Source organism: Ziziphus jujuba, chromosome 8 (genome assembly GCF_031755915.1).
Source record: "Ziziphus jujuba cultivar Dongzao chromosome 8, ASM3175591v1".
Taxonomy (NCBI): domain Eukaryota; kingdom Viridiplantae; phylum Streptophyta; class Magnoliopsida; order Rosales; family Rhamnaceae; genus Ziziphus; species Ziziphus jujuba.
The window spans coordinates 8,485,740-8,509,589 of NC_083386.1; the positions used below are offsets into that span (position 1 = coordinate 8,485,740).

General features: G+C 30.1%; 2 protein-coding genes across 4 annotated transcripts; one reads left to right on the top strand and one right to left on the bottom strand.

The window, feature by feature from the left end:
* Nucleotides 1-4,231: 4,231 nt before the first annotated feature.
* LOC107434164 (iron-sulfur assembly protein IscA-like 1, mitochondrial) lies at nucleotides 4,232-7,077 on the top strand. 3 transcript variants are annotated; one of them, XM_048469602.2, is made up of 4 exons: nucleotides 4,232-4,366; nucleotides 4,630-4,936; nucleotides 6,175-6,292; nucleotides 6,672-7,077. In XM_048469602.2, exons 2-4 carry the CDS (start codon nucleotides 4,747-4,749, stop codon nucleotides 6,775-6,777), a joined length of 414 nt encoding a protein of 137 aa, XP_048325559.2. In that variant the 5' UTR covers nucleotides 4,232-4,366; nucleotides 4,630-4,746; the 3' UTR covers nucleotides 6,778-7,077. The 3 variants fall into 3 exon arrangements, with proteins under 3 accessions (XP_048325559.2, XP_048325560.2, XP_048325558.2); XM_048469603.2 differs by having other exon boundaries at nucleotides 4,240-4,366; nucleotides 4,677-4,936; XM_048469601.2 differs by lacking the exon at nucleotides 4,232-4,366 and having other exon boundaries at nucleotides 4,373-4,936.
* A 9,641-nt stretch (nucleotides 7,078-16,718) lies between these two features.
* LOC107413027 (uncharacterized) lies at nucleotides 16,719-19,945 on the bottom strand. Its single transcript, XM_016020876.4, has 2 exons — nucleotides 18,915-19,945; nucleotides 16,719-17,071 (listed from the first exon to the last, which is right to left on the bottom strand). Exons 1-2 carry the CDS (start codon nucleotides 19,456-19,458, stop codon nucleotides 16,845-16,847), a joined length of 771 nt encoding a protein of 256 aa, XP_015876362.2. The 5' UTR covers nucleotides 19,459-19,945; the 3' UTR covers nucleotides 16,719-16,844.
* Between the last annotated feature and the right edge of the window lie 3,905 nt (nucleotides 19,946-23,850).

The window sequence follows — 23,850 nt, forward strand, 5'->3', positions numbered from 1 at the left end:
GCTGCGTTTGATATTAAATTATTTTATATTGGTTTGTATTGTAAAAGTGTTTGCACTGTTACTTTGTGAATTCAAAAATAAATAAATAAATTGTTATAATGTATTTGGTGTTAAATTATATTACTAGATATTTTATCTTAAAAACTACAGCAACAAAGTTTTGGTAACTTAAAAGAGAAATTAAAAAACATGTTCCGTATATTTATATTTAAGTAATTATAAAAAAAAAATAAAATTTCATCTGAACTGTTTAGAATATTTTTAATAGTAAATATGAATTATTGTTTCTATAATATTAAAATTGACATTGTTTAAATTTTAAATAATATAAATAGACATTTAATTTTAAAATTATTCTTTAATAGTAACATAGAGAAATTATTCAGTGCTCAACATGTACCAATCCATCTGGCATGTGATTTGATACACATAAAAAATAAAAGGCATTGGTATCGTTAATCACGCATCATCTTATGGTGCAAAATTACCAACTAACACCATTATCATCTTTTCTTTTTATTCAGCTTTTATTATTAATTCTCTTTTGGAAAGGGATTTTTTTCCTCATATACTTGCCCAGATCTCTCCATCTCCATTAAACTCACACTTTGCTCACTACCTCCAACCTTTAATGCAAAATAATTATTGAACAACGGCGGAAAAAAATTCCAAACCCAAATAGGACAATAATCCAAATTATGGAACAACAAAAGACAAAACTATAATTTCTAAACAAATAAACTCGTTAACAGTAAAACTTCTGAAATTAATTCTTTTTTTATTTTTTCCACTAAATATTCATAAATTCAAAGAATTGAAGTACAAACCCATACTATATATTTTAGCAAGAAATCAAATTAATTTTTAGAAGAAACCAAATTAATTTTTAGAAGAAAGGGGAGAGAGAAGAAAAAAAGAGATATGAGACCTATTCATAAGAGATAATATAATGCCTTCAAGTTTCGAGGAGAGTGGATGATGCAAGGAAGAGAAAATGGTTGAGGAAGTTAAAGCTAAAACCACAATACTCATTTCAACTTAGAAAGTTAGAGTATTTGTTCTTGTATGGGATCTTAATGAAATAGCCACTAAGAAGAAAACACCATAGAAAATGAATAAAGGTTTTTTCGGAAAACCAAAATAAGGAAGGATATAACTTAAAAATAATAATAATATTAAAAAAAAACTGACACTGAATGGGAGGGAAAAATAGTATTAGTTGCTGATTTGATTAAGAAATCTGACGTATAATTGATATTATACATGTACTTGTGTAATTTGCTATATGTACGACATAAGATAATAGACCATGTATATTTAATAATTTTTTTAATAAGGTGCACAAAAACTATATATGGTTATTAATGAATTAAGTATTTTAATAATTTTTTGTTTTGAAAGAATTGATTTTATTTTTTTTTTATCATATCAATTTGACGAGTTGTTCAGGAAAAACCACTGGAAAGATTTTTTTTTTTTTTTTAAATGGCTATCTATTTTTTTAATATTAAAAAAATATATAATAATAGACAAAGCTATTTGAGATTCATTTAGAATATTCATAAATTACACATACTTATTGCCAAAAAAAAAGAAATTACACTTAGACCCATTTGAAAATTCATCATTAACCTTCCTTAATGTTTTTAAATTTATCAATCATCCCTACTGTTAATGTGATTATTAAAATTTAATCATCAACCTAAGTCGAAGGGTGTAATATTTACATCCTGGTTAATGTTTTGAATTTCATCACTAACCATCCTTAATGTTTTGTTTCTTATATGGTTAACTATATATAACATTTGTGAATGAATTGTGATCAAGATTCTATCTTTTTCTTTAATGTATTGTTAATTCGAAAATTCGAACAACAATCTAGTATCTTCATCTTTATTATTACTTGTTACTTTATTATTATTACTTTTTTTTTTTTTTGGCCTCTTTGTTATAGCAACTTCATCTCCTCAATAGAATAAAAAGAAAGAAATTAAAAAATAAATAAGATAAACATGAAAAGTTTTATTATAGGTTGATTTTTTTACTTTTCTTCAGGTAATTTTTATTTTTTATTTTTTAGCATTGAAGTAATTAATTTTATTGGCCTTCAATTGATTAAAGCTAACTTTATTTATTTAATTATTTATTTTGATTATTTTCAGTCTAATTGGAATTTAAGCACTTGGTACATTCCTCTTGGAATTATTGGAAAGAGTTTCACTACAAACAAAATAATCTTGCCAACAACCATCTAAAATGTTGTCCATATCTAAAGTTTAGTTGCTAAAATTGCTCGATTATATTTGTATATATCTCCATCACAAAATAATGTTACATTAATCTTTACACTTGAATAGACATAACTTTGCAAATAATCATTTAAAATGTACACAACAATATTACTCAAAATTTGAATTATGTATATTTAGTTGTAATATGGAAAAGGGCTCTACATGAAAAAGAGTGTTTATCAGTTCATAACTAATTGTTTTATCCAATAACCAAACCGATCTAATCTTAGCTAATTTTCTGAATTTTGTATCTGATCGAAACCGAAATACATATTCAATCCAATTCAATTCATAATAAATTTATTTGGATCAGGTTGGGCAATCAATTTTTATTTTTAATTGGACTAGACTGGATATTAAATTGATTTGTTAACTTTTTTTAGGTTTTTTAATTTTATAGGCTTTTTCATTTTTTATAGTCTTTTTTCATCGTAAATGATCCAAAAAAAATTTGGTTTTTTTAATCTTTTTATTTACTTGAAAATCAATAATTAAATTATAATATGCCTATAAAAAAGATTAAAAATATTTATATAAAAATAAAAATATTCAATAAATTATAAAATATGTATTTTTTAAATATATTATAAATAGGTCAGTTCAATTCAATTTAGATTAAAATTTTAAATTCAACAACCGATTAAAACCAAATCAAATTGATTTTTTAAAAAATCAATCCAAACAAAACCAAATAAAAATCAATTAACCAATTCAATTATATTGGATTGAATCGGTTTGGTTAGTTTGTTGAACACCCCTAATTGACACCAATTTTACTAGAGAATATATTTTATTTTAATTTAGATAGACAATTAGCATAATACAAGTTGTTGTCATAATATATAATTTTTTTGAAAGAAAAAACAAAATTATACCTCTAAGTTCACTTATACTATATTCATATTAATTAGTTTCTTGTATCCATATTTAATTTATATAAATTACAAGATATAAAATGTAGACGTTATCAACACAACTTGATGCAATATGTATTAGATTTCTCATTTTATTTTACATAGTAAAAATAAAAGAGCTAACTGTAGTATTCAAAAACTTTATTTTATTTCAAATATTAAATGATAGAAGAAGCAAATTAATTTATGTTTTCAAAGTAAAAAAAAAAAAGAAAAAAGGTCAAAAAGAGAGTTGTAAACTATAAACATTTTGATTGATAACAGTTTATTAGTTTTTATTTTTGTCATCATTTGGAAAAATAGATATGGAGAGCAATTAAAGGGATGAAAAATGTACCCGAAGAAATAAAACAATTAAAAACTGTAAACGGGATTAATTAATAAAAATCAATAACTCATTTACCGAATTTCATATTTCTTTATTAAAAAATTAATTTAACATTTTTTAGTTACAGCAATTTCATAATAAGCAAAATTTTACTTTCTATGAAAATGGACGACAACTCCAAACCATGACTAATTATTATTGTTGTGCTCAATATTTAAAAGTAAATAGAATAAATTGTAATAAAATGTAAAACACACACATATATATGTATATATATTTTTCTGTTGAGAAATAATTTTTTTTAATATATATATATATATATAGAAATTTTATAGTGAGAACGGTCCGTATGAGAACCGCAGTATTAGTGACGGTTTTTCATAGTATTAACGATGGTTTTTTAAAAAATCATCACCAATACTATGAAAAGCTGTCACCAATACTGTGGTCCATATGAGGACCGTCCGCACCATAGACTGACTGATATATATATATATATATACACAATCCGTCTATGGTGCGGATGATTCTCATACGGATCATAATATTAGTGACAGTTTTTTATAATATTAGTAACAATTTTTTAAAAAATCGTTGTTAATACTATAAAAAACTATCAAGACTGAGTAGTTCTGACCGTTCTGACCGTACCGTAGAATTTCTATATTTATATATAATTTCTGGGCAATTACGTTGACACGTGGCATTGGATGTTGAGGAAGGCTCTCGAAGCCTCTCTTTCTTCTTTCCTTATTCTCTGTTTCTCGGGCATTTGGATGTAGAGGAAGGCTCTCGAAGCCTCTCTTTCTTCTTTCCTTATTCTCTGTTTCTCGGTAAGAGATTTTTGTGTAATCCCATCTAGATTTTCTTTCTGATTAGGGTTCGTGTCTTCATATTATTATTACCTTCACATTGAAACAATTGCTCTTTGAGTTTTGGTTTAAAAAAAAAAATGTTTGGCTGCGAAGAAAAGTGAATGAAGTTCAATTTCCTTCTAATTAATTATCGTTATCATTATTTTTCCAGTTCTTCTGAGCTTTGAATTAATTCTTTGTACCCCAATTTTAATTTTTTTTGTTTATTTATATGAAATCAGCACTGTACCTCCTAAGCGATTACAGTGTTACCCCATTATTGGACTAGGAATTTCAAATCTGTAGCTGAGAAAAAAAAACACAAAAAAAAAATTAAAAGGCAAACGAAGAGAGTGAAAATGGCAGCTCCTTCTTCATCTTCATTGTTGTCGAAGGTGGGACCAGCCTTCAAACGCCAAGCCCTGAGCATAACGGACGCCGCCGCCGCTAGAATACGCCACCTTCTTCAACAGCGCCAGCGCCCTTTTCTTCGGCTCGGCGTCAAGGCTCGCGGCTGCAATGGCTTATCCTACACCCTCAATTATGCTGGTATAGCTATTTGTTTCCCCTCTTGCATTTCTTCTATTCATTTCTAAGCCTTTCATTTTATTATTATTATTATTATTATTTTGGTTTACTTTTTAAATTAGTGCTTAATTATCAAGTTCTTCGCTTTTCTGTTTTACAAAAGAACTAAGTTTTTATGTAATCTGGATTTTAAATATTGTTTAGAAAATTTAAGATTGTGAACACACTGATAGAGAAAATAAATAAATAAATGGCGGAGAGTCCAAATTAATTTAATGAGTGTGTGGGTGCTGTTTTTCATTGTCAACTTTTGCTCAATTTTTGACAAAAAGCAGTGAAATTAAAAAGTTTTAAGAAATTTGTATGATTGCGGAAAAGGGTGTTTGAAGAATGTTTTTGGAGTAAAACAAATGGTCCAAGGAAGACAAAGTTTGACTTTTCTTTAGTTTAATTGGTAGGCTACACGAAAGGAAACCCCAACGCAATCTTTGATGCTGCACTTGTTGCAATCAGATTCCAAATGTTATAATGTTTGTGCTGGGAAAGGGGTAAAAGAGGCGTAACAATTGAATAAATGGAATCGGTGATATGGTGTACTCTCAATTATGGCTTTAAATGCTTTCGTTGAGATTTTATAGTGCAAGTTGCTATTGCAGTTTATCATGTTGTGCCTTGTGGTCTTAAGTGTAAGAAGAAAACTGAGGGTAGCATCGCTTCTTATTGGGTTGTGTCCTGAATGTTTGGGTCACTGATCCACATTCTAATTCTGTTCTTGTGATCCATGGCCTTGGCATGCAGTTCTCTGTAATGTACTGTTACTATGTGTGAGGGCTAATTCATAGTTCAGGATAATAAACTGTGATTGCTGGAAATGTCTATCTGAGCTTAGATCCACGAATTGTATGTCCTGTATATCCTTTCTTTGTTGGGTTATCGTTCTTTCGGACATGTTCATGGTGAATTTGGGGTGGTGTTTTCAGAACGAGAGTGAATATGTGATATTCTTCTGATTTTGGACTTTGTCGCCAACTTACATGGGCCAAAGAAACTGTTCCACTACTTGTGCACTCTTTGTTTTCTGTTTTCGATTCCATTTCTTATTGGTTCTGTCTTTATGTGTGCTTTTCTTATTTTATCTCAACTGAATATAAATTTTCAGCCACTGTTAGCTTCCCTTTGGGTTACATCAATATGTATTTTTCATAGGAAGTAATGCCTGTTATTTATTTAGTTCTTAATGCTCTGTCACATTTTTTCAGATGAGAAAGGTAAGTTTGATGAGTTAGTCGAAGACAAAGGTGTGAAGATATTGATTGATCCAAAGGCCCTAATGCATGTTATTGGAACGAAGATGGATTTTGTTGACGACAAGCTTAGGTACACACGTCTTGTTTAAGTTGTGTCTTTCCATCTGGATGCATACTCATCGTAATACACTTAACTGTGGGGTATAAGCCTACATTTACTTTAACTTAATTGTTATGACTTGCTTACTCGGTTTGATCCAATGAGTTTAGAAAATTTCTCACCTGCATTTTGGTTGATGACACCTTGATTGTATGGAACTTATTTACTTATTTACACTCTCCATTGTTAGATTATGATGCGTGTGAAATCAGTATGGATATTTGGTCATCCACTGGCCACAGTTACTGATTCATACTTTGTTGTCCCAATTCTAGTTTGCATTAACTGTCATGGCTAACAATATAAATATTTTTTTTGGTGAATTTGGCTGACAATACTCGTTATGCAGGTCTGAGTTTATTTTTATCAATCCAAATTCAAAAGGCCAGTGTGGTTGTGGAGAGTCCTTTATGACAACAAGTAGTTCGGCTGCTACTAAGCAAGGAGGTAGGTAAGTATCATAACAAACTCACTGTTGAATCATAGCCCCTGGTAGTCTTGTACATCTTGGAAATTGAAGGACCACACTGGGAATTACTGAAATTGTTGTCAAAAGTACGTACTGGTTAAATTGATGTCGAAGCAGAGTATGGAGTTTTATAACTTTTATTGTTATTTTTCTCAGTTTTTTTGTTTTTTTTTAAATATATTCTATATTTATTTATATAAATTAGAAGTTATAGAAATATTGTTTTGTCTTCTGGTGAGCGCCTGCCAGTGTAATTCAACATCTTTTGCCATTAGGGCATCTCTAACCATCATCTGTTGTAAATAAAACATAGAATGATAAATTTTGTTTATATCCAAGGCTAACCATTCTTATAAATACTATAAAATTGGTCCTTTTAACAGGACAATAAAATTTTATTTCTTTTACAAATAGTGCTGATGTAACATTCCATTTCTTTTAATTGCCCGATTATAGGATGGTTACTATTATATCTGCAGATCTCCGATCAGCCTATTATTTCTCTATTATTGTAGGGAAGCAAGCTAGACTATTAGAGGCTTCAGTATTTTTTATTTTATTATTTTATTATTATTATTTTTTTATTTTTTTTTATTTATTTTTTTTTTTGGGGGGTGGGGAGGGGGTGTTGAAAAGAGGCTTGAGGTCAATATATGGTTTATGCTGGAGGTTGTTTGATTTTTGTTGAATGAAGCAGAAAAAGGACCTTAAACATTTTGCTTAGGGTTTTCAGGACCAATTTATTTCTTTGTAAAATCAACAAGTTTGTCTTATATATTCTATAATTCTATTTACATTTTATAAAAAGAGGGAGAAAAAAAAAAATCTACCTAATCTCTTCGTCATTTATGAGACCGTGAGGATTAAATTGAGAGATGGTACAGTATGTCACATCTCATTCTAGTTAGTGTTAAAAAATAGAGTACTTTACTAAATATGATTACGATGGAAGATTCTATGTTTTGCAACTCTAGTAAGATATATAGGTAACTTTGTATTCATCAAAGTCTTTGCACTCACTTTGGCCTATATTCGTTGAAAACTTTATTTCCAAAAAAAAAAAAAAATGAAAAATGAAAAGAAATACCAATGAGTTTTAACTAATAAAGAAGTTACATAATTACCAAATAAATAAATATATAAATAAAGATGTTATTGTCTTCTTCTTCTTCTTCTTCTTCTTCTGTCTTTAAGTTAGTTTGTGGGAGGCAAGATAGAGGCTAGAGGTCAAAATTCCATATTGCAGATTGGAGGATTTTTTTTTTTTTTTTCCTTCTTTTTTTCTTTTTGGGTCGAAAGGAGATTGGAGTTTAATTTTCATGGAACGAAGACATGGAGATCTTAATAAAGAGCCCCAAATCAGCCTACTCAAAATTTCTTATACTCGAACAGTATGTCTTAACTATAATTTTTCTCAAAAAAAAAAAAAAAAAAAATCTTTAACTTTGATTTTCTGAGTCTTTGGCAATTTACATGGCAATGCCAATACCTAACTTCCCACCTATGGCACATGGAAATGTCAGCTCGGATGTTAATCATCATGAACCTTCATTTTTGATACGTCAGATTATCAACTTAACCTTTTATATATAAATTGAAAGTTGAAAATAACATGTCGTTTTGGTGTTCTTCTAATTTCTATTGCATTAATGTTTTGGCCATCTGATATGTCGTGGCAAATAGAGTCTCAAAAGGGCACCATTAATTGCGAAAAGACAGAACTAAATTAATTAATATGTAAAAAATTATTCATAAGATATATAAAGTGTAAGTAAAGAATTTTTTTTTTTTTTTTTTTTTTTTTGTATTAAAGCTTGTCCAATGTACAAGTTTTAATGTTTTTAAAATCAGCTGATGACAGAATTAAAATATAAATTAACAAAATAAACACAAAGAAACTTAAATAATAAATTAATTATTATATATATCAGACAGGTTCATAAATTAATTAATGAGATTTTTAAGGAACTGATATGGGTCTGGACAACTTATATTCTATAAAGCTGTTTAAAGCAAAATACGAGATAAATTAGAGGCTGGTTCTGAATCATCCATTTTTATATGATTTTTTAACAAATTTTTGGAAACATAATAAAAATTGTAATAAAAAAATTAAAATATTAAATTATATTAATTATTTTAAAATTATGTTAATCAATTTTTATTACATTTTAAAAACTATATGAAATAAGGGAGACAAAGGCCTTTTTTTTTTTTTTTTTGGTTGCTTTTTTTGTTTTTTTCCACACGATTGTATATTAAAATGGCACAAGATTAAAAGCATGTGAAATTTAAGAAAAAATGAAAATTGAGGGAGGGTGGGCCCTATGTGGGTCTGTGAATCCAATGGCATTCATTGGTTAAAAAAATAATAATGATAGAAAAAATAAAACTAACATTATAATTGAAACAAAATGAGGAATCCAACCAATTTAGCCCATCAAATACGTTTCATAAATTCTTTCAAAAAAAGAAAAAAAAAAAACGTTCAATAAATATGTGGTACCAATAATCTTTATTATTTTGGGCAACGGGAAGGATATTGAAGAATGATTATTCAAAGGGCTTTCTAAAATTTGTTTTCATTCTTCTGTACGGTCAGATGCTGCAATAATTCATCATAAAGTAGATTGCTTTGTAACATATATATAAGATTAATTATTTAAAGCAAAAAAAAAAATATATATATATATATATATATATATATATATATAAGATTAATTATTTTATACTTCAATATAGATTATATATATGTCGATCACATAGAACTTGCTTGACTTTGCATCATATAAGCTGGTTAGTTTGGTTTATGTCCGACCGGATTTCCCTAGTTAGGCTTCAAAAGGTGCAACTCCATGTTTTAGTGTGCCACCTTGTAGTGTTGGTGGTGGGTCTCCATATAAAGCATCTTCTCCTTTTTCCATCTTCCTCTCTTTGTTATTAAGTTTTTATGTAATTTTAGAAAAAGGATTGTGAAACTTCATTAGAAGTGTTATAAAATTGTCAAAGAAGGTGTTAGCAATTATACTCATCGGCTTATTAGGGGCTTGATAATCTTGAAAAGCATTGCCTCTGTGTGTGTATGGATCAGTTTACAGTGCAGTCCGTATGCAGATCACATCATCGTTCATGCTGTTACATATAAACAGCAACCACCATTAATAATGTGGATCTGCATACAAATAGACTGCACCATAGTATTCCACTCTATTATGATATATATATATATATATATCATTTTAGTATGCTTATATAACTCTTTTGAAACACCAAACACCAAAAACCATGCTTGAGGTGAATTGAATATATAATAAGCTCCAAAGCAAATCTCCAATGGCAACACGCACTCACCCAAATCCTCTGCTTCCAATCCCCATTTTTGACCTCTTGATAAGGTGAGTAATTTCTTCGAGTATCCAAATTTTTTGAGCTCTCTTGATGGTTTGGCTATTTTTCCTTTTTTTTTTTTTTTTTTCTTTTTTCGGTTCAGCCAACAATTGAGGAGCCAGCTAGGAAAAAGGTCACTGCTATTTCATAGCCTGGTGATGGCTGCGATGACCCAGTTTGACCCTGGTTTAGACCAAAGCAAAGAAATATATTATTTTGATCCGTATAACTACACTAGCTAAACCAAACAAAACCACCCTCTTCCTAGACTCTTACCAAAGTATGAAATAGTTAAATGAAGTGAATCACATGCACCCAGATTTTGAATCTAACTAGTAGAACATCCCAATTCATTCCCCACATGAGCTGGAGCTGTTCAGGAATGGCTGTCATATCCTCCGACTCAGTGCCAAGGGGGGGTTTTCTCTTTAGGGTTGAAGAAGTTATCTATATACATATCTGTATGATCAAGTGCTTTACTTAATCGGATGAATCCACTTAATAGAAGCTTAGCAGCACTTTCGTACTTCGTATGAGTCTCACTAACTATCACATATCCGTATGGAGAGTCTTACGGATGAATTATATCTTTGTCATTGTAAATTGACACTATGGTTTTGCAAATTTGCAAATTTCACTGCTTTTGGACCGACCCCTCTTGTAACAATATTTTCCGTGTCTATAGTTCTCATATCATGTCTTTCATAAATTAACACTTTCTCTTTTTTGATTCTTTTCAGTTGTTGTGATTTTACAGGAAGCAAACTTCGATGAATCTCTTAAAAAGACTAATTTCTTTCTCCCCATTAAGGGTCTGAAGTAAAAAGGCTTGGTTGGCCTTCATGTAATTCGGGACTAGATAAACGAAACCAGGTAAGCCACTTTGGCAGTGTGTTTTGCATGAATGAAATATTGCGGCTAGATCCAGTTTTGGATGCATTTTCTTTTATTAGTATACGGATGAATTCTTGCATACTTATAACATTTTGCACAGAACACTACGTTTTCAGAGAAAGCATGTTTTATGACCTGTCTGCATATTAAAATGAATGCTTATAAGAACTGTAAATTACTTAAAAACTATATGAGAATAATTCAGTTTATGTTACTTGAAGTACTACCGTTAATAAGGCTATCATCCATACATAAAACTACTTTAACAGTTCTTTCATTTTGACGAATCGAAAATACAGATCATTTTCTTCAATTCTTTATAAATTTCTCTACCTTCTTTCACTTTTTTTTTCCCATGTTTTACAATTTCTCAACTTGTTTCTTTTTCAAATATCGATCAGAACAGAAATTTAGCCTTAGGTTCAGGAGAGGTTTAATAAAGAATACAATTTAAGGAATGCAGTATATATGAACATGAGTAAGCATACTTATATTTTTGTGATTTCTGCTGCTGATTTTATTATTATTATTATTATCATTATTATTATTTTCTAGCTATTATTATAGATATAAGTAGTTAAATGTTAATGGAATACATGATTAGCATGCATCACTTGTCACTTTGTTGTCAATCAAAATCTATTTCTTAAACATTACTATTAATTATTTGCAAAATATTGCTCTTGCTGTTGATGTTGTTTCTTAAAATCTCACTTAACATTGTTTGCCTATACGCACTGAAGTGGTATATGGAAATTGTCTTTTGTCTGATAACCACTTTTATACCGCCCATCATCTGAGCAAGAAGGATAGTGATCCTAAAACATTGAGCAAATTGGATAGAATATAAACAGCAAATAGTGTTGTTAAATTACAAAGTCCCATTAGCACATAATCTTCCAAAACGCATCTAATTCTTCTCTTTCACTTGTTATTGGGGTGAGCCTTCTTGCTTCGTCTCTTTAACAATTCAATCCATTGCTTTCCTATAAACTTTCTCATGAAACGAGCAAGCCTTTCATCTGAAAACCATGTATATCCCCCCTGACGTCCCAATCACTAATCCATTTTCACACCCCACCATTGCACATTTCCAATCAAATCCATTTCCAAGTCTTTGAATGATCACCTTCTGATGGAGATGGTTGTTATGCTCTATCTTTGCATGTTATGGACAACTAAAATCCAAATAAATCACATATTTTCAATGAAATTCATCCTTTTCGAAACTATCAAATCGATTACCTCTAGGTATGACTTCTATAAGCTGGTTTTGAGAAAGGTTCGAGACTTCCAAGGGCATCATTTCTATTACATAGTAATCTTACCAGAAAATTTATTTTTGGAGAGATATCGAGCCCTTAGTGATTTGAGATTTCCAATCTGCTTTGGAATTTCTCCATCAAAATTATTTCTTTAAAAATCAATGGTTGCAAACATGTTTTGGAATTTTTCTAGTTCAAGACCAGAACCTTTGATTGTTAGTATCACAAAATCTTCATAACAATAGCTCCCAACTTTTTTTCTCCCATCTACCTTTTTATATCTATGACTATTCACCGTAGCCAAATGATTCTCAAAATATTTTGGTGGAAAACCAGCAACGAACTGATTATTGGACAAGTCCATGGTAATTGGCAAAACCAGTTTTCACGTCCTTATATATACTGCAGATGATGCTGGAGTAAGCATAAATCCATCGTCAAGTTCTTTTTACGATAACCAGGTACTAAACTTATACAACAAGAAGTTGGATGCTTTGTTTGAGATAGCTGAATTTTTTTTTTTTTTTTTTTTTTTTTATATATCAAGAACATTCATTTTTACTGTTATCACCACCCTTTTTATGCTATCTGTTGTCTCTCTTTTATTCAGGTTTGCCCAGTTTGTCTAACTAATCCAAAAGATCATGGCCTTTGGTTGTTGGCATCAGGTAAACCATTTTAGTAGCGGTGATATGTTGTAAACCTTTAGAAAGTGTATGTGTCATATATTGTTTACATTTTTATATAGAAAATGCTGAGCAGTTTTTCTAAGAAGCTTTCTTTGTAAAGAAATAGACAGTTTTTGGATTTGCAGGGATGGTCTATCTCGGAGGGATAACCAAAGAAAAAAGAACTTAATAGTTAGGATGGTTGAATGAATAAGTCTTTGCAGGTAGACTTCAACACGTAGCCTAATCACCTTCTCTTTCATCAACCTTCCATCTTTCATTGTTCATTTACTTCTAACATCGTTCTTGTTTTCTTTTGTTGCCTATTTCTCTAGTGATTATTTGGTATTGTCCGAAAGTAGTGAATGATGGTCTTGAGCAAATAATGAGTTCAATGGCTGTTTTCCAACAAATTAAATATATATTGTGAGAGTCTTTTGTCCATGGTGGATGATTGTAGATAAAACAAGATACATGGGGAAAAGTTAGGAGCGATAATTAACTATAAAAGGTTTTGGTTTTGAACTGGAAAAAATTCAAAACAAGTTCACAACCATTAATTTTTCAAGGAATAACTTTGAGGGAGACAATCTAAAGCAGATTGGATATCTGCAATCACTCAAAGGGCTCTAATGCAACTAACAGAAATGGCAGTGATTGGAGCTTTGAACCTTTCTCATATTAGCTTATGAGAGTCATTCTTCGAGGAAATCAATTTGATAGTTCCAGAAATGATGCATTCATGAAAATAATGGATGATTTGGATTTTAATTGTGTGTAACATGCAAAAATAGAGCATAACATAACAACCATCTTCATCAGATCATTGGGGGTCTGGAAATGGATTTGTTTGGAAGTTTGCAGTGATGAGGTGTGGAAGTGGATTAGCGATTGGGATATCAATAGGATATACATGGTTTTCGGATAAGAGGCTTGCTCATTTCATGAGAAAGGTTGGAGGAGAGCAATGGGCTGAATTGTTAAATAGACCAAGCAAGAAGAAGGCTCATTCCAATAACAAGAGAAAGAGAAGAGTTAGATGTACTTTGGATGATTAATGTGCTATTGGGGCTTTATAATTTACCAACAGCATTTTTTCTGTTTATATTCTATCCAATTTCCTCGATGTTTTAGCATTACTATCATTGTTTTTACAAATAATTGTAGTGTAAAGGTCCTTTTTTGAAAAAATAGTTTCCCTATCACTGGATGGTACTTATAAACCACCAAATCCTCCAACCCAACTCCCTCCTTGTTTATGTTTCTTGGGTTATTTTTGACGTATCAGTGGTTAAGGGAAGAAAAAGGAAAATGATTAGAGAGAAGGTCGTCTGTAACTTTTATGTTTTTTGCAGACTCAATAGCCACCAAATCACTGTACAGACCTAACTTCAAATTCAAGTTCTCTGAAAATGGAAATCCTACCCAAACTCATCACATGGAGCCAAAAGGTGCAAAAGAGAGAATATGGATGAGGGCCATCAGGCAGCTAGCATATTGTACTTGTGCTACATTTTGCCAACACGTGACTTCCTAAGTCCCAACCAATAATTACTTGAATAATTGATTTCTTAAATAGCATGAGTGATACACTTTATCATTTTGGAACATATAATCTGTAAGAAAATTTCTATGGAAATGATATATATATATATATATGTTCCGCTCTAAATAATAATCCGGATATGATATGATTATATTATCAAATATGAGATTATGGTAAAAGAAACCAAAACACAGAACAAGAAAGCAGGATAGCAATAGCTAGAAAGTGCAAAATTTTCTTAGATCAATAATAAATGAGTTAAATAAGAAATAATGCAGATTTTGACTGCAGGAGATGTCAATGGTCATTTCCTCCAGTAGACCTAATTTTGTTTCCCCCACCAATCTTCTTGCTAAGAAGCATGAGAAGAAATTACAGAAGTGGTTATTTGTATTTCTCCACTCTTCTTAGGAGGAGATAACCGGTGTTTAGACCACTCTTCCAACCATAAAAAACCAAATAAGTACAATAAAAATAAAAATAAAAAGTACAATAATTGAAATAACACATCCAGCCAAAATGTAACCCATCAGAAACGTTCAATAAATATATGGTACAACTTTTACTCGGATCATTACTGTCCTCCTCATTCTTAATTTCTTTTTTTTCTTTTTTTCTTTTTTTTTTTTTTTCTTTTGTTCCTTTTGGCAAGTGCCATCGTTAATTATTTAAATGGCACTTAATTTATCCTCTTTTTTTATTTTTCTTAAATTTTTTATTATCTGGAATTTATCTTTTTTATCTGCTTGACCTTTTTATCACCTACCATGTTTGCTACGGTTTTCTGTTATAACCAAGTTCTTCAATTTACTCCATTGCAAATAAGACAGTGCTTCTCAATAAATTAACTACCAAATTATTTTGTTTTAAGGTAATAATGAATGCAAAACCTGAAACAAATTGCACAAGGGTGTTGTTATCAACCAAGGAGAGAGAGGAAGCATAAAATTAAGTGCTCGACTACTCCCCATAGATTTAGGTTGCCTTTGTTTTTTGTCTCAAAATCTTAAAAGATTTAATGGAATCACCTGAATGATTCTGTCTTAATTATTTTAGTTTTTTTTTTTTTTTTCATTTTTAAGATAAGTTATATCAACAATGAAAAATTTTATGAAACAAATATATGAATAAACATTTTGTTATTTACATGTGAGGCCAGGATCCGATATCACTCAAACGAGTTTGGGATTGTCCGAACAAGTCTTGGACTTGGAATCGGAACCGGAACTGGAACCGGCCCAATGGGCTTGCTCGTTTCAGAAGAAAGGTTGGACGAAAGCAATGGATTGAACCGTTAAGGAGATGAAGCAAGAAGAAGGCTCACTCCAATATCTTGAACGAGAAGAATTACATGTTTTGGAAGATTAATGTGCTGTGGGGGCTTTGTGAATTAACAACACTCTTTGCCTTTTATGTTCTATCCGATTGGCTGAGTGTTTTAGTATTATTATTATTCTCATTCCTTTTACAAGACAAATTGAATTGTATTTTCTCTTTTACAAATAATTGTTAAGGTTGTTTTTTAAGAGAAATAATTTTCCTGTCACTGGATGCTTGTAAAACACCAAACCCTCCAATCCAACTTCCTCATTGTTTATGTTTCCTGTGAACTTTTGATGTATCAATGGCTAAGGTAGAAAAAGGAAGACAAGCTCTAATTCTACAAAAAATATTTCCAACAAAAGTATTTCCCCTTTTTCTCCACTAAAGCCATGATTAGCAACAAACTTTTGAACCTTGTAAAAACGATTAGAAAGGAGCTCCTCTGATACTTTAACTAAATTTCGCATACTCAATAGCCACCAAATCATTATAAAGCCCTAATTTCGGTTTCTCTGTAAATGAAGTTCTGCACAAACTTCATCACATAGAAATAGATATTTTAATAGGAACATTCCAAAAGGTGCAATATAGAGAATATGGATCAGGCAGTTTATTTAGCATATTGCACTTGTGCTACATTTTGCCAAAATGTAACTTGCCAACCCATCATACCTGAATTGATTTCATGAATAACATGCAGCGATACACAATATCATTTTGGAACATATAACCTGTAACAAATTTTCTATGGACATCACACAGATAGAAGATAACAAATTCCCCTCTAAACACGAGATGATGGTAAAATAAAGCAAAATAAAGAACCAAGGAATCAAGATAGCAATAGCCAGAAAATGCCAAGTTTTTCGTAGATAAATAATATATAAGTTAGTTAAGTAATAATTTAGATGTTAACTGCAGGAGTGTCATTTCCTTAAATTGACCTATTTTTGTTACCCTACAAATCTTCTTACTGAGAAGCATCAGAAGAAATTACAGAAGTTATTTTTGATTCTCCACCCTTCTTAGGAGGAGATAACCGGTGTTTAGACCACTCTTCTAGAGCCTTACGATGGAGAGCATTCATGCGGATATAAGGTCGTCTTTCTTGGATTAATTTTTCAGCATTTTTCCAATCTTCCACCACACCAAGGGCCACCAGTAGTGCACACATTACAGCAACACTTCTTCCATGACCTTTATAAAAAAATTAAAAAAAATAAAAAATAAAAAATAAAAATAAAAAAATAAAAAAAAAATAAAAAATAAAAAATAAAAAAATTATGAAGGAGAATCAGTCAATTACAACACATGATACTTGAAAGCATGCATGTAAAGTCAGCCAATTGAATGAAAGCAAGGAAATAGAAAAGTTGTGATCAGAAAAATAAAATTGCTGATTTTATTTTTTATTTTTATATTTTTTTAAATTCAAGGGTCTTGCAGTAGCCAGTAACTAGTTCAGAGCCTTCATTCAAATATTGGCCATCTTAATCAAATGGAATTTATTGTGGCAGACAGAGTAAACTAGAAGTAAAATCCCCAAATACCAGAGTCTAAACATTTTGCAACAATAAGGAAAATATCATGTAACAAACAGAGAAAATAAAAACAAAAAGTTTAAGTGCCTATTCTATTTGAAATTTTCAATATACTCATTCTGTCATCATTGTCTAGTTCCAGAACCTAGCTAATTATCAATGCTTCCTACAGCTTGAATTTCTAAACATGCTTTAAATTTTATTACATTTTCAGAATTTCATATATTGTTGCTACAGTTCAGTGACAAAACCCCATGGGGGCAGTTTGGGCTAGAGGATTTTATTGTTGACTTGATTATCTTCAAGTATTGGCAAGAGCCCAAATGGTCTGCCTTTGGGCTTTGGGAGGATGAAATATGCATCCTTCATCGTATAGTACATCAATTAATTTGGCCTCAGAAAGACGGTAGGAATTGTTCTAAAGCGTAAGAATCAAGCATCTATTATCAAGACAAAATTCAAAGGTGAGGAAAAAACAAGTGCCAAGATACCCATCTGACATAAACAGGGAGAAAGGAAGAAAGCTAAAGGAAGGAGAATGCAGAAAACAAAGCATAATTAGGGAAAGAGAGAAAATGATAGAAAGAGAGGAGGAGGTAGGGTTTCGGTATGTAATATCAATTCAAGAATCATGACTTAACATTAGATCAAAACAGAGGACCATAGAATCCAAAACTGGATGAGGTAAAATGCATAAGGAAATGGTAAATCAACAAAAAGGATCTTTAACTAAAATAGGACATAGTCCCAGAGTACTTAAACAAAACTCAAATAACAAGACAATCTCATATTATAATTCAATTAAGTCCCTGACATAATTCAATGCCTATTAGCTATGTTCATCAGTATCATCACATATGCTCATATAAATTGTTCATATGTTTCAGATATGAGAAAATTAAAACGTTTCTTTCCTTTAGCATACTCTTTATAACAGGATTTGCTTACCCATAAAGTCTGATAGTAGGACAGTGCGCAACAAATCTAAACATCAACCCATCAGAGAGATTCAAGCTAAACACAATAAGGAAATTTCTTAATGGTGCACTAGAGGTAGTGATTGAAGGTTCTGGCCTGTAACTCAGTCACAAGACCCAAATAGACCAGATGGAACATTGCTAGAGGCTATTAACCTGATTTTATTAGTGATAGTTAAAGTGATAGGTATTTTTATCAGCATATAAGTTGTAGATCAATATATATATATATATATTCAGTTGAGAGATTTCATAAGATCAAACTATCTAAAGTTTTTCAATCAAGATCAATTCAAGCCTCTAAGTTGTTTATCTAAATGGCAATGATGACTATGGCAAGCAATAGTGCGACCACAAGTTCTTTAACTAAATTATGAAATAGAAATATTTATTTTATAAGTTACTACCAATGCAAATACCAAGAGTCTGAAATCCTTAACAATTAGTGAGCATGAATAGAAAGGCAGAAGTTCTTTACTAAAAACATATGTGGTTACAAATACTTCGAATTCAAAAGCGTACCATATGCACAGTGGACGAATACTGGCCTATTCTGCTCCCTCTTTCTACATGCCCACTTCACTGCTGATTCAATCTCATGTGGCTGAGAAGCTCTTGTATCCCACGTCGGTATACAAAAATATGCATGCCCCAAGAACTCTGACCTTCTAGGAAATTCACAAGTACAATCAACAATGGCAGGATTACCAGGGGGCAATCTATCAGGTGAAGAAGGCCATCCACCAACATACAAACCATCAGAAATTTCAGAATAAGGAGCTTCCCCACTAAATAATCTCCGCAATGTCGAGAAAACCCGGACAAAATACAAATATGGGCTGAACAAAACAATTGACCAAATGGGGAAACTCCCATCTGAGTTCTTGGCCAAAAGCATTGGAAGATTAATGGATGGATGGGATGCTAATGCAACCAACAAAGACACCAAAGAAGCATACAGGAATGGTACTGCTAACAATGCGAAACCAAAGCTGCTAAGGAAAGCAAATAAAAGGAACAGAAGAACAGCTTTCAATCCTATCAACAATGATATACCCAAACCCATTTTTGTTTTTTCTTTTTTTTTTTTTTGCCAACCCAAAAAACTAGAACACAAAGGACAATAAATCAAGAACTGGGCAATCACCAAATTAAAGGGGTTTGTATAGAATGGCCAAATAAAATGAGAATACTCACTTGGGTCAATGAAATTTGTCAAATTTTTCAGATGAGCAATTGCAAAGAAAGAAACTTGTTTATATCAAAGACGATAAAAACTTCTCAACAAACCCAGTGAAGAAACAGGATTAGAAGAAGTAAAGCATCACAGATTACTGGGATCTATTCTCATGGTGTGATCGGCGTTCGAATGACGCAAAGCAATGGTACTGATTCACAAGGACAAGCTGAAAAGCTCTAGGAAGGATTGTTTCCTCTTCATGCGAATTAGCGTAACTCCAATTTATTTCGTATTTTCCGTACTTCTTTCTTCTCACCAGCGCAGAAAAATCCCACTGCTCCACACGCACATTTTTATTTCAGATATTTTGATGAAAACTTTATTATTATTATTATTATTATTTCTTTGCGTTTTTTAAAACTGTTAGATTTTTTTAAAAAAAAAATATATATATATATATATATATATAGATTATTACAAGAAAATTAAATTGGACTCTAATATATGGCCTTTTGTAATTTGAAAGACAATGAAAACTTTGAACTTTGTAGCTAAAAATAAATTTGAAAAAAAAAAAAGTTAATGAAATAAATGGGCAAAAAATAAAACAAAAGGATATAATTATTAAAAGTTTATGCTTATCTTTGAAAAACATGTTATTGCCACGACACCCTTTCTCCACTGCCACGGTAAAATTGATTGTATTTTGTACATTTTTTAATTTTGCACTTTTTGTTGGATTGAAGGAAGATGAACGAACTTCTAAAAAGATAAAAATTGTTCTGAAAATTTTGATTTGCGGGACGATGAGAAAGAATGGAAGAAAAGACAACGAGGCAAAAATGGAAATGTAGCAAAAAAAAAAAACATGTAATTAAAATTTACTGTGGCAGAGGAGACCGGTTGCATGGCAATACCACTGTCCAAGGAACTAGGGGGATGCCTTGATCTTTGCTTTCAATTTTTAAAATATTATTTTAAAAATAAAAATAAAAAATTATTTTTATTTATTTTTTAAAAATAATTATATTTAATAAGTGATATTTGAAAACAATTTTTAAAATTAAAAAATAAAAAATAAAAAATATCATTTTAATATTTTTTAAATTTATTTTTTAAAATTATTTTGAAAAATTTATAGTTAAACAGATGATTTTTTATTTTAAAAATAATTTTTTATTTTATAGAATAAAAAATAGTTTTAACACCTAATGGTCCAATAGATCCTAGATTTTTTTTTTTTTTTTTTTGGGACTTCTATGAATTTTATGGGGGCGGACGTATTCATGAATCAATGATTTTTTCTAAATGCTACCGGTTCCTCTATAATAATAATAATAATAATTTGATGGTTATTAACAAATGATAAATTAACTTTTTAGCAAACCCAAAATAGGTTTATGTAAAATTATAAAGCTTCGTTTTTTTTTTTTTTTTTTTTTGGAGGAAATATAAATTATAAGGCTTAACAATAATTTGACATTGAATTATCTACCATGTTTTTACCAAAATTAAAAAAAGATTTATATACCATGTTCCTTTGCAGATCTAAGGAAAAAAATATATAAAATATGTTTCTATACAGTAGTATCTCAATTTGAGGAATTGAAGAAAGAGAAAAAACAAAGAAGTTAAATTAAATTAAAAAAAAAGGGCGAATTATATAATCCAGTAAAAGGTAAAAGGGTGAATTATAAAAGGTTGTCTTTGTTTGCTTAAACTTATTGTGTTTGATTGTATATCTAACAATGAATACTGCAAATTAAGTGCATTTGCTCTGGGAAATGGATTTATGAGTGTAAAGAATTATGGGTTCATCTCATGATCATTCATGTCCATATATATATATATATTTTTTTTTTTATTTTTTTGGGGTAATAAATTTAGCTAAACTTCCATTAATTAGTTACAGAACATCGTTAGCTCTTACATCTCACATCTTTAATTTGAATTTAATGTTTTATTATTCACACCAGCATATAAGGATGTAAAATTAGCATTTCTAAAACTAGTATATTAACTTAATTAATGATAAATAATGGTTAAGATTTGCAAGAATGATTCCTAAAATTAGCCACAATGTATATATACATGCAAAAGAATTATTCCAATTCTTTTGAATGTTAGATGGTGAAAGACCAGACTGGTTACTTCGTTCCCTCCAAGATATATGGATTTTATACACTGTTGTTGTTTTTGGTAATAACACTATTAACATGGTGTTGTTTCTAGATCAATATATATATATATATATATATTTATATGGATTTTAATTCCCAAAAAGAAAAGAAAAAGAAAAAATGCAAAAGAACAAATACCAATTATAAGCCCAAAAAGTTGAAAAGTAGGTGAGATCCATTAGAAGGTGAAAAAAAAGACATTCACTAAACAATCTTAAGATGACTTTCTCATCCTCTTCTACAAGCAAAAAATATTATAGTTGTGGATTTGGCACACCTCTAGATCCAAGGTTCAAATTTTTGATCTGGGGTGAAATTCCATAATCTCCAGCTATAATGAGTTTAAAACAGTGATTTAACCATACAAAAAAAAAATATATATATATATATATTCCTCACTGATTGATGCCACCAATTTTGGATTCATTATTTTCAGCAACATTGATACCATTTGCAAGTGGATGTGCTACTTGCTGTTGCTGCTGCTGCTGCTGCTGCTGCTGCTGCTGCTGCTGCCTAACCATAAAAAATTTGTGTATGCTTTTTGCAAGTTTGGTTTGCATACATGTCTGCGGTTTATCTTCTTTACCCTCATGATTGTCCGTCGTCCTTGTGATCCTCGGATCCTCGATTTCCTGTCTTGTTGGAGACAAATTGTTATCCTGCCTGAGCTTGCACTTTTGAAGCTTCACATACTTCATTGTGGTAAACTTTTGCTCAAATATTTTGGGTTTTGAAGTCCGAACTAGATGAGGATATTTATATAATTAAATATGGTTGCGTCAGATGAAATTATAGATATATATATATATATATAGTTAGGACAACCAATTCACAGAAACATACACGCCAAAAAACTGTTTGTTTACCAATTTAAGAATAACACGTTGCCGTTCTGGTAACGTGTAGATCACATTAATTATATTGACTCTTTTGTTTTTCTTATTGTTAGGTAGGTAGTATATGTTTTCAAAAATCAAATATTTGATTTTTGACAACTTTTTTTTTCTAGATTTTAAACTTGTCATACTGTCAGGCCACCAAACATGTATTTTTTCTCAAAACTCTTAATATTTTATTTTAATCTATAAGATCCTTCTACACGTTAATTTAGAATTAATTATACGCTTTATACAAAAGAAAAATGCTAATTAATTGGAAATTAAATGGAAGATTTTGAAAACTTTAAAATAAAAAATACAACGATATGTTATGTAAAAGTTTCAAACTTGAAGGAAAATTTCTGAGGGGAAAAAGAAAAAAAATTCTATTATCAAACAATGAGGAAATTTTATGAACTACCTCTACAGAATAGTGATTCTTTTTTAGTTGCTAATATTAAAGGAATCTAAAAAGGAAATCAAAAAGTAAAAGGAATTATATGATTGAAAATTGATATAGCTAATATCAACTAATTAATATCATTCAATTCAATTAAGAGATTTTATTCTTGTTCACTATAGAATCTATTTGACCTTTTTGTAAATCCCAACAAACCAATTAGATTTAAACTCTCCAGCAACTAAACTGATAGATGGTTCATATATGGATTTTAAAAAATTATGGTTGACCTCTATTTTAGTTAGTTCAACATGCTTAATAAGCCAAACTTATGCTTTTAAGCTTAAGCCATAGTATTTAAGCCAAAATTTAGTCTCTCATAAGGTCTAATTTTTTAAACTTTGTAAATAATAAAACAATAAACATAATTAACTCACAACACAGTCTATTATAGTAATGAGAGAAACAGATTAACTATGTCAAATTTTGAATTTTTAAATAAACTAACTTATATAACAATTTATCAAAATTCCATACCAAGGATATTTTTAAAAATTCAAAATTTGTGATTATATATTATCAGCAAGGACTAAGGTGTTGCTTAATTGCTTATTCATTCGATGAAATAGCATATTTTGTTCTCGTAGAAATCTTGTTCTCTGCAAAGTGAATCATGTATTTGGTTGTTGATATTTTGCTTAATTTGTGTATTTTTCTCATTTATAATAATTTTTTATATTTTAATATTTTAAATCTATAACTTTTAATATAAATATGAATAATCCACCAACTGAATTAAATCATCAATTAGTCGCTT

Coding starts and splice junctions, on each gene's coding strand:
- LOC107434164 (XM_048469602.2), top strand. CDS start 4,747: ATGGCAGCTCCTTCTTCATCTTCATTGTTGTCGAAGGTGGGACCAGCC. Junction 4,937..6,174: donor CTACACCCTCAATTATGCTG/GTATAGCTATTT, acceptor ACATTTTTTCAG/ATGAGAAAGGTAAGTTTGAT. Junction 6,293..6,671: donor TTTGTTGACGACAAGCTTAG/GTACACACGTCT, acceptor CTCGTTATGCAG/GTCTGAGTTTATTTTTATCA.
- LOC107413027 (XM_016020876.4), bottom strand. CDS start 19,458: ATGGGTTTGGGTATATCATTGTTGATAGGATTGAAAGCTGTTCTTCTG. Junction 17,072..18,914: donor ATTCGTCCACTGTGCATATG/GTACGCTTTTGA, acceptor TTTTTTATAAAG/GTCATGGAAGAAGTGTTGCT.